The sequence below is a fragment of the Poecile atricapillus genome, chromosome W, assembly GCF_030490865.1.
Source record: "Poecile atricapillus isolate bPoeAtr1 chromosome W, bPoeAtr1.hap1, whole genome shotgun sequence".
NCBI classification, from domain to species: Eukaryota; Metazoa; Chordata; class Aves; order Passeriformes; family Paridae; genus Poecile; species Poecile atricapillus.
This window is the reverse complement of record NC_081288.1, coordinates 18629393-18642661: the sequence shown is the minus strand read 5'-3', so window position 1 is coordinate 18642661 and position 13269 is coordinate 18629393. Positions and strand designations below refer to the sequence as shown.

At 42.7% G+C, this 13269-nt stretch overlaps 1 protein-coding gene across 1 annotated transcript in view; it reads right to left on the bottom strand.

Moving 5' to 3' along the window:
- Nucleotides 1-380: 380 nt before the first annotated feature.
- The window catches only part of LOC131591907 (transmembrane protein 178B), a 216490-nt gene continuing 203601 nt past the window's right edge, over nt 381-13269 (bottom strand). Inside the window, exon 4 of the mRNA XM_058863024.1 lies at nt 381-1183. Coding sequence (XP_058719007.1) covers nt 933-1183 — 251 coding nt within the window. The 3' untranslated portion in view covers nt 381-932. The remainder of the gene's footprint in view (nt 1184-13269) is intronic.

The following is a 13269-nucleotide window of genomic DNA, read 5'->3' as shown; positions in this document are numbered from 1 at the left end:
AAAATAAATTAAGTAAGAGGGAAGAAAAAGTTATACACACATGTATCACAGCATTTTCAAAAGGCCTTCTGCCACATTTGCATTAGCAGTTCAGCCTCGGTTGTAAGCCTGGATGTAAGGCAGCTGGAAGATTAAAACCTCATTGTTGGAAAGTCCGCTGAGATGTCCTCTTGGAGATTTTTATTGTTTTCTGGTTTTATTTTCTTAGTTTTTTTTATTATTATTAATTATTATTTTCACTTGTTTGCTTCTCTCTAAAGTTTGGCAGGCAAAGAGAAAATGCTTTTCTACGTTTCCTCACACATTCTGTCCATTTTGGTTTCTGTGGAAAGGAGGAAAAAAACCCAACAAAACCTCAAAACCAATGACGCAACAGGCTTCTGTCATTTTCTTTTAAGAAAGAAAAAGAACTTGGGTGGGTTCTGATAATGGCCTTGAGGAGGTACGTTGTTGAAGTGGCTCAAATGCTTCATTTGTTCCTTTGCTTGCTCTTTGCGTTTTCCCTTCTGGCTGCAATGGACACGCTTTTTGTGTCATTCCCCCCACGCCTCTGCCCCCACCATGTCCTGTACAGATTCTGGTTCCAGATTCCCCACATGGATCCCCTGTTCCCCCTCCCAAATGGCAGTAGGTAGGTGCAACTGTAGGTTCATTTGACCTCTAAGGTATGATGCTGAAGTTAAAAGTTGGATGGAAGAGCCACGTGAGAGAAAAGCTTTCCCATCACTGTGAGAAAGAATGAAGCAACACAGAGTCCAGTGGAGATGTGAGTGCCATGTTGGACTCAGCTCTACCTTGGCACTGGCATTAATTTGAGATTTTATATATATATATATAATTTTATATACATATATATGCATGTATAGGCATACATAGGCATATATATATATATATGTCTGTGTGTGTGTGTGTGTATTTGTTTGCTATTTGCTTTAGCACACTGTCCCATTCTCAGGTCTAGATTTGGGGCAGTTGGTCCTGGGGACAGGTTGGACAGAAGGGGCCAGAGTGCAGAAGAAGCCAGAGATCAGAGTGAGGCCCAGGCCCCCCCACGCACAGAACATGGACCAGCCATAGCCATGGCTGATGTCGTCGGGAAGTCCGTACAGGTAGCGGGGGTAGCGGGAGAGCTCAAAGTTGATTCCAGCCACGCAGGTGCACAGTGAAATGATGCAGAAGGTTCCTGGAGGAGAGCAGGAAGGGGAGAAGGAGGGAGGAAAAAAACAAAGAGAGGTTAGAAGAGTGATAGACACAACCCTTTCCAAACTGCCCGAGAGGAGTTGGTGCAAGCAGTAAGGAGGTGCCTGAGGGAGGATGTTTGCACAGAGAGTGGCTTAGTCTGGAGGCTCCATGGGGAAAGAACTCAGTGCCACAAGAGCCTTGAATATTGATCTGCTGCTGAACAGAGCTGTATGGGAAACTTCAACAGGAACAGTTTTTCATTATGAGCACTCCCTTGGGAACCAGAGTGCTCCATGGAACCATTGATTTTTCTAAAACTTTGTTTTAGACAAATAGAGAGTGAATAATCTTGTTTTGACATTTTTTGGGAGGGAAAATAACCCTAAATTTTTTTGTTTCATTCCAATTTTTCAGCGATAGACTTTATAGAATATTACAATATACTTGACGTATTCTGGCTCTGTTGAAATGTACATTTGAACTTACGGGGGAGATTTTCTTTAGTCTTTTCTTATATCAATACAGAACTTTTCATTATGCAGTCTCCTTTTAAATATCACTTTAAAAATCTTTAAATCCTTCACAAAACTCAGATTCTGCCTCCTGCATGACTCCAGTTTCAATCTAGATGCTCTCTGCCATGTCATTGAAACCTTCAAAATATCCTGTTATTGTTTTCCATCTCTGCAGCAATATTTCATTTCTTATTTCTTCTTGAGAACACTGCGAGGACAAACTTCATAACTCTGTCAGGTGGTGTTATGGAAAGACACATATCAGATGAGGCTGAACCTTATCCCACCCAGATGAGTCTAATTTTGATCCTTGGCCTCCAGCTTCATCGAAGCTAAACTCTGAGCTCCTGAAATGTCACAATTGCCACCCACACACCAAATAATGGATAGATACAAATGCTACACACCTGCCGCAAGAGATAACGACTCAAGTCAGCATGAAGTTGGCACTTTATTTTTCCTCTCTAATTCCTCCCTTTGTGGGCCTCTGAATTCCCTGGAGAGCCCTGGGCACAAGAGGCGACCTGCAGGACTCGTGCTACAGGACACACACGGTCAGTCCTGCGTCTCCTCGCTCTGCTCGTGCATGGATCAGTCACGTGTGATGTGTGCTACCTGCGCAGCACATCCTGCATCTGTTCACTAGCAGCTGCTGCTGAGGAATCTCTTCTTCCTGGTCACATCCCTAAACCAGCACACTCTTCCAAAGCAGTCACAGTCAGCCTAGTTTAAGTGAAACATCTTGTGTTCCAGTGCCCTTGCTTCCTTCTACTCCTTCCTGCCCCTGGCTCTGCTTCTCTTCTGCAGCACTTTTGCTGTTGTTTCTCTCCTGCTTTGCTCTTTTTAGTTGCAGTTGCATTGAATAAATGAATTTGACACTCCCCACTCTGAACACAAAGGTAAGATTATTTGGTGAATTCACATGCAATTTGGTTCAGAAACTGGAAGCATTGTCAGGAGCATACACACATCACCAAAGCGTGTGAACTTTCCACTCTACCCACCTCGTTTATTTAGTAGCAACCTCACATAGGCATTAAATCTATAAATCTCTATCATGGACCTGCTGTGAGATCACTGTTATGGTCCTCTCTCAGTTATCTCTTCTGATCACTGCTGTGCTTGTTTGGATGGCCTTTTCTCCACTATATTTTGGAAAGTCACTTGTAGATAGTCTCTGCTGTAAAGGTCAGGTGCCTCCCCTAAGCCATTGAACAGCTGCCAGATGGCCCAGGATATCCATAAATACTCATATTATGGGAGTGCCACTGGGTACCAGTGAGGACCAGTGAGCTGCTGCAGTTGTACTATGCCTATTTCATTCCAAACAGCCTTCTTGCCCCCCACCAGCACCCCATCAGTCTGCAGTCAGTGGTCTGGATTCTTGCAAAAATAATCTTGTGAGATCCCAGGATCTGGAGTTGTCCTATACTGCTTCAAAGCACAGAACAGGATAAATGGGAAGATCTCCCTCCCACAATCCATTAGTCAAAAATCAGGGTGTTTGATTAAAAACCACATGTCCTTTCCTTGTTTTACTATGTTACTTAGGTTATTCAATAATATGAAGATGTCTGACAAGAATGCTGTGTTCTATGTCAGAGTGACTAGTACATTGTTGGATCAGGGAAAAAAAAGATGCCTCAGAGGCACTGTGCTCTGAATTGGCTCATTTCAAATGGTTGTGGTTAGAAAATGACAGGGAAGGCCTTTCTTTGCTAGTAAGAACATGGTAATTTCTGCTGTCTCAAAATAGAAGATTGTTAAGAGAGGTGGGTGGGAAAATCTGTGTGGCCAGACTAAAGCTGCATTTGCTAAGTACAAAAGGGAAGGAAATAACTTAGGATTTCAAATACTCCCTGTGCTTGCACTCTTTGTCCTGGTGGTTTTGATCACAAGCTCTTCAGTGCAATGAATGTTGCATACTCTTTGTATCTGAACAGTGCCAATATATTGGCACTCCACCTTGCTGAGGGTACTCTGCCCCTTAACAAGGGTAAAACAAAGAGGACCAAGTAACAACACTTGAGAACTAAGCAAATCACAAGCATGAGGCTTCTCTAGAAAAAGCCTGGGTTCTTTCTGCAGAATGTGCTAACCCATGATGACAAATAATGACTGCCGTGCACAATGTCACAGAGTGCAGAGTACAGTCCTCAGCCCATCACCCCCCCATGCCTCTGCAGGATGTCTTGTACGACACAGAGTTATCTGTCTCTCTGGCACTGTTCATTGCAGACACAAAAAATGCCATTTTACGCCATCTAGAAAAATCTTTATGGCCATTTTATGAGTCCTATGTGTTGCTTGTGTTCAGCCAAGCAAGGAAGTTCCTGCTTATAGTTAATCTGGCCTCTCACCAGGAAGGCTACTGATGAAAACCGAGTAAGGTTCCTACCTCTTGACTGTTCAGTAGCTTTTCCTCATGAACTGGCAATCATAACACAAAAGATCATTCTTGCAAATTGCACAGTTGTTGGTCATTGTAGTGGAAGAGTCATGGGTAAAAGGATGCAAAACCTGAGCTTACCCATGGAAATGAAGCTTCTGCTAGTCCAGGTATGACATGGAGCTGAGGTGGCAGGAGGAGGAGGGAGGCTGTCACTCCTGCCCGTGACACTCTGCACTACAGACACGGTGCTTCAGAGGCAGAAGGACTGCAGGAGGTCATGAACATTCCCAATCCTACGATCCTTTCATCCCCAGAAGTCAAACTGAACCCATATGCAGTTTCCTCTCATGTTTTTGCTGTCAGTAAGGTACCCTCCTACATGTGCACTAATGCCCTGGATCCCCTGGAAACTGCATTGAAACAAACTTCAATTTCTTTGTGAAAAACACTTCCCATAGCTGTGATTCAAGCAGATGACCAGACCTGAAGGCTGGCAGTTCGGCCACGGCCCTGACGCACAAAATGTGAATGGCAGGTGGCAATAAGAGCTTGCTGGTACATGAGCTGCACAGGGAGATAAAGGCCATCTCCTTCAGCAGCTGAGGGGAGCAGAATTCACAAAGTTCTTTGTGCTGGGATTTGCACATTATCCTCCTAAGTGAAACTTAATGAATGAGACAAGGCAACAGTGGGATTTTTGACAGGTAATTCATGTGCCACTGCAAAATGCTTCAATCATGTGAGAGATGAAATTTCATGTAAAGCTGTGTCTGTGCCATAGAAACTGCTGTTTGACATGTAGTGAAACCTCCATCCTGATTCCTTGTCAGGTAGCCTCCCTTCATCTTGGCCTGTTTCTGACAGTGCCTGTCCTGCTAATGGGCTGATGATCATCAGTGGTTTGAGAACCTAAGCTATTAAATACCTCTTGGTTATCTTGTGGCTATCTTTCTTATATATTTCAGAATAATATAAAACCTTACACTGACTGTCCCTTTCATTTAGATTGGAAGGTTTTTTAGGACAGAGATGAACTTATTTGCTATATAAGATTGGGGTCCTGCCATCCTTGCTGCAGGGGGAGACATCATCTGAAGAGGGATGGCAGGGAAAGGTAATATCAGTGTTGGTCAAAGCCTAATACCATGTGGATTATGAGTCAGAGCCTTTTGCTGTAGCTGTTTTCAAGCATGATTATATCAAGCAGTGCCATGGGCCTCTGCTGCAAGGAATTAATTTTTTCTTTTTTGTAAATGTCCCTTTCTTTCCAATCAGCCCAGCTGTGTGAGGGTCTGCAATGCCTCCACAGTTTTTAAACCTCACCTCCAGGGGAGACCAAAACTGCTTGTGAGTGAACTGATTTAAACACAAACAGGCTCAAATCATCCATACCAAATCTGTTTGAATTTTCCCTAACGCTAGTATCGCCTTGAACCATGTCAGAAGCCACGTCCTTCACCCACAGACCTGGCTCCACTTCCCCAGTGTTAGAGCCTGTGGGATTTCCCAAGGTCCGTGGTGTTTTGTGAGACAAGAACTAAACCTTTCTTAGATGCACTACAGATGAAGGTGAACCTTCGTGGTGCTGGTGCACAAACAGACCCTGTTGGCAGGAGCTTCATCTAAACATCCTCATCTTTATTATTAGGGAGGAGGGGTCTGACCGAAACCTGAAGGAGACATCACCAATTTGAAGGCATGGGAAATCCAAAAAATGAGTAATTAAAATGATCTGGGCACCAAGCCCATCTCTGAGACCCTCCTCTTACAGATCATTTGTCTCATGATTTGGAAATAGCTTCTTTCTCATCTGACAGAATGATGTTCATTCTCTCCCTTCCCCCCACAATGGATAGAAATGACTCACAAACTGTGCTGTCAGATGTACAAAGTAAACAACCCCAAAAACTGATTCTTCTTGCCTTCTGCTATTTTTTAAAGCATATAGAAATGTCAAGTATTACTTACAAATTAGTAGATAGAAAAAGAACCGCGAAGGTATGGATTTTAAGATGTCCTTTGAAACCATGCAGCTTTCAAATAAACGTAAATCTCTGCCTTTTAAAGTATATCTAGTAGCTTCTTGTGGCCACTAATGTCTTTGGAAGGAGTGCTGTTTACTTAATTATCATCACTTTCTTTTATTATAGGGCTATGGGAGAAAAAAATCTCACAAGTGAAACATTATCTTTACTTTCTCTCTGCCCTACTAGCTTTTACTATTTTCAAGGTACATCAAACAAACAAACAAAATTAGGTCTGATCCTAAAGTGGAGTGTGTAGCATTAACTATTTAACTTACATCCCAATCAAATGAAATTATTAAAAAATACACCAGATTCCCTCCCAATACAGTGATGACAAAAGCCTTTTGGAGGGAGGGAGCAGCTTTGCAGTAAACTCCTTCTGTGCACGGATTAAACGCCTCAGCAGCACGCAGCTCTTGAGAACACTTTATTGCTCTGTGCATACACGCACAGAATATAAATTATTGCTTAATTATGTACTGTTCCAGCAGAAGCAGCTTGCAGCATCACCAATAGGCTGCAGAATAGCAAGGGGTTTACTGGAAAATTGCCCTTATGAAAAAAGCGGGGAAGGAAGAATAAATCTGACTGGTGGAGGAGATTTAGTGCTGTGTCCTTGTGAGATTACATCCCCACCTCGGCTGGGATTTAATGCATTTTTATCTTATACCATGGGCCAGATAAACTGCAGGGTTTGTCATGATATTGCATTCTAGCCACTCTCAGAATGTGGTTTGCATTTGGCCTCCTGCCTCACAAGGTGCCAGAGGTGGCCAGCGCATGCCAGAGCTGTGCGCCTGCTGCGTGTCACCTCCCGTGTGCCTGTCTAGGGACTGCTGCTGTGTGAGCTGCAGTGTCTTATGGCACCAGAGGATTGTGTGTGCTCAAACCCAAACACTTAATGGGGACCATGCTAGGCCTGTGTAAATCAGTATCTCATGCATGGGAGCAGTGTTACAGCAGCTGAGGGCTGAATTCCAGTTTGCTCTGCCGATACAAGTGTCAGCCCGTGTCTCACACTGCAGATTTGCACTTGGTGACATTTCTGTGACCGTATTCCCTCGGAGCATGGGATGGCACAGGGAGTGGACACCCATGCTGTGCACAGCTGCAGCCAGTGAGCTACAGCGATGAGCAAGCACTCTCTGAAGCTGTGAGCTGGCACATCAGGCAAAAGCAACACTATTTAGCTAAAGGCACAATGGTTTGATGGACTAGGGAGAGAAGAAAGCCTTCAAATCAAAGCCTGAGTAAATAAGCTTCTGAGTACTTTAGCAGTGGTGATTCCTATGACCCAACCAAAATAACCTAGCAATAATAAAATGGGTTGACTACAGCCATTAAGCAAACATAACTGGTCATGAACTTAAAGCTACAACACAGGAGACAGCAAAAATTGTGCCAGTTGTAGTACTGTGATATTATTCCATTTTTTACGGGAGCAGAAAGGAAAGAAAGGACCTCAGTGTCAAAATGAAGAAAAATCCTAATCCAAGGTTAGAAATATTATCCCATCTGCGTATTGGCAAGCACCATGCTTGGCAACATACAGAGGCTTCTGGCAAGTTCTCTTATCTTCTGCAGTGTGGAGCTCACAGCATGACCCAGGAAAAGGCCAAAGCATTAAACAGAAAGAGGCACTGGAGATCTGAACAAACGCAAGTGACTCCATCACACCTCAGGTTTGCCTCAGATGATGACACATATATTTAGTAACAAGCTGTACCTTAGGCAGGTGCTTCCCACCCTAGGCATTTGTCAGAGCTAAAGGGAAACTTGTGGAGCCAGGCTGGGATTGCCTGGTCACAGGACATGTCCTGTAGCATCAGGAATCTGTGCACCACATTGCATCTGGTCTTTTGGTAATGAGGGCATTGCACCTCTAAGTATGTAAGACCATTCTCTTCCAGTCAAAATACTGGACATCCCTCAGAAGGAGCCTCAGAGGATTTGTATCATCTTTTTTGGCAGGAAATCCTAAATTGCTGAAAAGTCTACTGATAGATGTTCTTCAGTACAAGTGAGACTGGAGAACAAGTACAGCACAAGTAAATTCAATGCAGCCTTCTTCCATATTGCTTACTGTATGCCACTGTAAATACTCCTAGAGGGAATACTTTGAGGTCTAAAAGGACAGTTAGTCACATGCTTTTTTAATCCTTTTGTTTGCTGAAGGCAGTACTAAAAAAGCCATTGGGAGCTTGGGGTGATGGTGGTGGCTACCTCATTCGGATATTTTCCCCTTTAGGTGCTGGAGAAAAGCTTATCCATTTGTTTTTGTCAAGTGACCAAAGGACTCTTTCCTTGTACAACTTTCAGGATCTTTACTGCAAAAGTCTCTGGGCTCTATTACTGTTTCCCTGAGCTGACCTGTTAGGAACAGAAAAATCCTTTCTATATGTAACTGATACAGTTACTGGGATAGAATAGTCAGAAATCAAAATAAGATGCAATTTTGTCTGGTCAACAAGAACCACTTAGTGCAGGGCACCCCTGATGAAGTTCACATCATCCACATAAATGCTTGCAAGCAACAAACTAGACTGACCATGTACAGCCCTATAGGATCAGGCTGAAATCTCCTTTCCTGTTGCAGAGGAAATACCTGTTCATCCTCAGTAACCCACACAAGTGCATTGGCATGACTGATCTCTGTATGCCCTGGAAGAACCAGGCTGGGCAGAAATGAGGAATGCCCTACTCATTTATAGTTTCTTCCAGGTCCAATTGCTTTTTAAATGCAGTTTCCAGTGTCCAATTAGACTCTGTCCAGGCAGATTAGACCAAGCAGGTATGACAGTGATTTGCCCAAGAAGAATGTTGTTTTCTCAGCTGACAACCTGAGGAGCCAAAAAAGCAAATCTGAATCTTGCTTCAGCCCCTGCATTTAACAAAAAGGTCTGCCATGCACAGAAATTTCCTCCTCATTCCCTCTGTAAGATTTTCTTTGTGTCTAGCAAATCATGCCAGTATTAATCTTCCCTCTGTTGCATGTGCAGTCTTTCCTCTTTAATGCCTTGCATGCAAACAACTCAGAAAAATTTCCTTTTAAAAATACCAACCCAATAATAAATGCCAGTTTTGTTTTGTCTTCCTTTGGCTTTGGTGCATCTTGCCATTGGAATGCAGAAGCCAGCAACAGATCAAAGACCTAGTGACATTATTAAAGGATAAGGGACAACCACTGAATTTTAAAACACACAGAACTTGTTTTCTAGGGCTGTGTGTGGGAAAGTACTTTGTATTTCTATGGAATCTGTCTCCTCTGCTTTATTTATACTTTATTTTACCTTCTGTCAGCTCCCCAAAGACTTACTGACATCCCTGAGAAAGCAACTTGATTGCATGCCCTTCACGGACTACACTAAGTTGTCCGTTCCCGTAACTTTAGAAGGTACTGATGCTTCTGCCAGTACCTCCCATCCTGGTCAGGGAGAAATTACAAGCCAGTATAGCTGACTTAAAATGAACACACAGAGGAATACGAACAGCTCTTCTTGCTGAAAAGCCAGATAGAGCTGACTCCTTAATTTATTGCACACAAAGTTCAGGGAGACAGATTTGAGCTAGGACAGAAAAACAATGAGTTTAGAGGTGTGCATACACTACTTGCCCTGTCTTTTGCTCCAGACTGTAAGATCTCTTCACCTCATTGAAGAAGCTTTTTCTCTCCTTCACCTAAGTTCCAGTGCTTTCCTGTGATCAGGTACAAGGTTGGTGGAATTGTATTGGTATTTCTTCCCCCACAGCCTGCAAGTGCATATCTAGGAGCATCAGAAATAAGCCACAGGAAAAAAAAAACAACCCACAACATATTTGAAGGTTAACTTTGAAGTCAGCTGATAATGTTTCCATGGAGATCAAATGCTATGGAGTTGACAATGAATTCTCTTGTTGAGCTTTTCCTTCCAGGGGGGAAAAAAGCCCCAAAGAACAATACTTCAAAATGACTACACTCTGCAGTACAGTTGTGTTATTGACTTGCAAAAAAACACATCTATATCCCTCTGTTTTCTTACAGAGATGTTAACTCTTAGGTCTCAACATTTCAATGCCAGGTGTGCCAGTATTCACCTAGAGAATCAGATATATTCCTGAGGTACTGGAAAAAAATAGCATCTAGTGAAAATAATATTCTGTGAGATAAAAGATATAACTCTGCATTTGAACGCTGTAATGAGAGTTATGATTCCCCTTGAGGAGTATTATAACATGAAATTATAAAAGAGTATTTCAGTTGCTGATATGCAGTGACACACAGATGTCTGTACTATGAAAGTGTGTGATTTTTCATATTTCCAGAGAGTATCCTATTTCCTTTTCAAAATGAGTGCCAGCATAAATAAATAAATGCAAAATGTGTTGTTGGTGCACCAGAGAGCAGAGGGAATTACTAGAAGTAAAGATGTAACACAGACCTCCAGCTCTGCCTTTTCAGCCTTGTCCTGCCATCAGCTGAGCAACTTCTTTCTAGCTGGGAAATGCTCAACAGGCCATCTTGGCATTATATTAACTCCAAAATATGGCAAAGGGGATGTATGTCTGCCTGGGTGATTTCCTAAATATTTATTTTTTGAGTGAAAACAGGAAATTAGATAGCATTCAAAAGACAAGTGGAAACAGTGGCTAAAGGCTGATTACTAATGGTTCACTGGTCTGGATGATGAAGCACTTCCAGTTCTACCCCCTTATCATGACATGTGTATGTACAGTGAACTCCTATCCATACATACATGTCTGGACATGTATCTATCAGTATCCTAGTTTTGAAAGATGCAAGGAAAGAAAAGCCACACTTCAGAAACCTGGCCTAAAATGGGACCAAGGAAACCAGGTCTGTGAGAGACACCACAAACTGTGCAGGGAGAGATGTTTTAAAGGAATAATAGGATTGCTTAGGTTGGAAAAGATCTCTAAGATCATCAAGTCCAACCATTAACCCATCACTGCCAAATCCACCATTAAACCATGTTCCTAAGTACCACATCTACACATCTCTTGAATGCCTCCAGGGATGGTGACCCTTTCTCTGGGCAGCCTGTTCCAATGCTTTGGTGCAGAAGATTTTCCTGTTATCCAATCTAAAGCTTCCCTCTTACAATTTGAGACCATTTCATCTTCTATTCCTTGTTACTTGGAGATGAGACCAAACCCTTCATAGCTACAATTTCCTGTCAGGTGGTTGTAAAGAGGAATAAAGTCTCCCCTGGGCCTGCTTTTCTCCACAGTTAGGAGCCCAAATTTCCTTGCCCAATCCCCATAAAGAGGGACAAATCCTTAAAGGCAATGAAAAAGGACATTTTTATAAACAGGTTGACTCTTATTTCCTGAATATGAATGCTCTTGTCCTTGTTACATTACTTCCTGATGGGCACAAATCCTGCGTGACTGCTTTGAGTTCTGCTTCTCCTCACAGGTCCAAAAAGACCCTCATCAGCTCCTTTTCTGCCTTCCAGAACACCCTTGTCATGTGTTTGAGGGTTTTAAACAACCAAGAGCCTTTGAGAGTTTTAAACATTTAAAGCCTATTAGTGCTGTACATTAACTCAAGCTTTTTCCAACCCAAAGCCTTAAATCACTTTAGAGCATAATACAAAATTTAACCAAAAGCACAAGTAGGAGCCAGGGTGCTCACGTGTGGGGTGGGGCAGGCATGGCAGAGGAGGGAATCATTTTGTTGTGTCAGGGCTGGTCTCAAAGACTTTCATAACCCATTTATGGCATCTCTTGATACAAACCAGCCTTTGTCTCCATCTGGAGGTCAATCCACATAAATAAAAGTAAAATAAAAGTTCTCACAATGGTCTGTAGGGAGTTTTGCTAAATTTTTAAGCTCCTCTGCAGTCATCATTAATTTAGTACCTCCCACAGGAATAAAACATGATTAGCATCTCATTTTTTCCAGTCTTCCAATATTTTTTGAATTGTAAATACTCTTCAAAGTGGCCAAAGGTATTATGCCTTTGAGAAAAACTATCCCAAGCTGCACAGTTCACGTTATTGCAGAGCTTGGTTTTTCTAAAGATCACATACTGCTGTTTAAGATCTGCCTTGTGCCTTGTGCACTTGTGCACACACATGTGCATTTACACTTGGCTTTCCATAGGGTAAAAAAATGATGTAAACTTTCTAAAACTATTAATTTTTGTTCAGAAGAAGCACAAGAAACTGAACTTTCAAAGAATAATGTTGTATAAATGAAAGAAATATATATATGATCAAAGGAAATACCTTCCATATTCAGTGTTGTGGTTGCTCATGTCACCAAAAGTAAACAATTTGAAGAATGGATAAAGACCTTGATTATTAACAAAAAATAGAAATCCTAGGTGCCCTGTGGGACATATGATATTTCCCAATGAATTCCAAAGAATGGCTTTACTTTCTCCCTTTGTTTATCTTTCTCTTTGATTCCTCTTGGCAGCTCCTATGAAGGTACATCATAACTGCCTGGAAGATGTCAGTCACAGAGCTTTGCCTTACACTTGCAGCATTGAATTGCTCCATTTTTGTTAAATTATTCAGCAGTGGGACGATTATTTTGAGACGGCAGGACCACAGTTGTGTCGAATAAACACTCTTATTTTCTACCGCTACGTGCTATTTTCAAAGTACAGCGAGTTAAATTTGAGACTCAAATGACTCAACAGCTGGTAACGATACATGGCTGCAAATACACAGATGCCTCCGTTGTCATCTCCTAACATATGCACAGCACAGGCAGGGGAAGCACAGCACAGAGGCTCGGGGATTTGGAAGACAAGGCTTTCTGTGGAGGCAGGAGTGAAAGAGGATATGGAGGTGTGCAGCACAGCTACACCCACAGCGGGGCTGCACGGGCTCCCAAGGCCTGTTTTGGAGCCCCACTTTCTGATGGGGTTGGCATCCCAGCCTGGCCATCAGCTCCTGGGCACAGCGAGTCTGTGCTGTGACAGCTGATGGCACTGGCACAGAGCCCTGGGTGTGTCCTCATCCCCGCTGGCACCTTGTGACAGCCCTGCATGAAGCGTGGCACACCTGGGGCACAAGAAGGTGACCCAGTCTAAATGGTCGGTCCATCCTCTGGCTGTGAGGATAATAAAGCATTTTGCTGCTTTAACCCTGGACTGAGGAAAGGAATACTTTGGAAGTATTTCTGAGAATGCTGGAAATT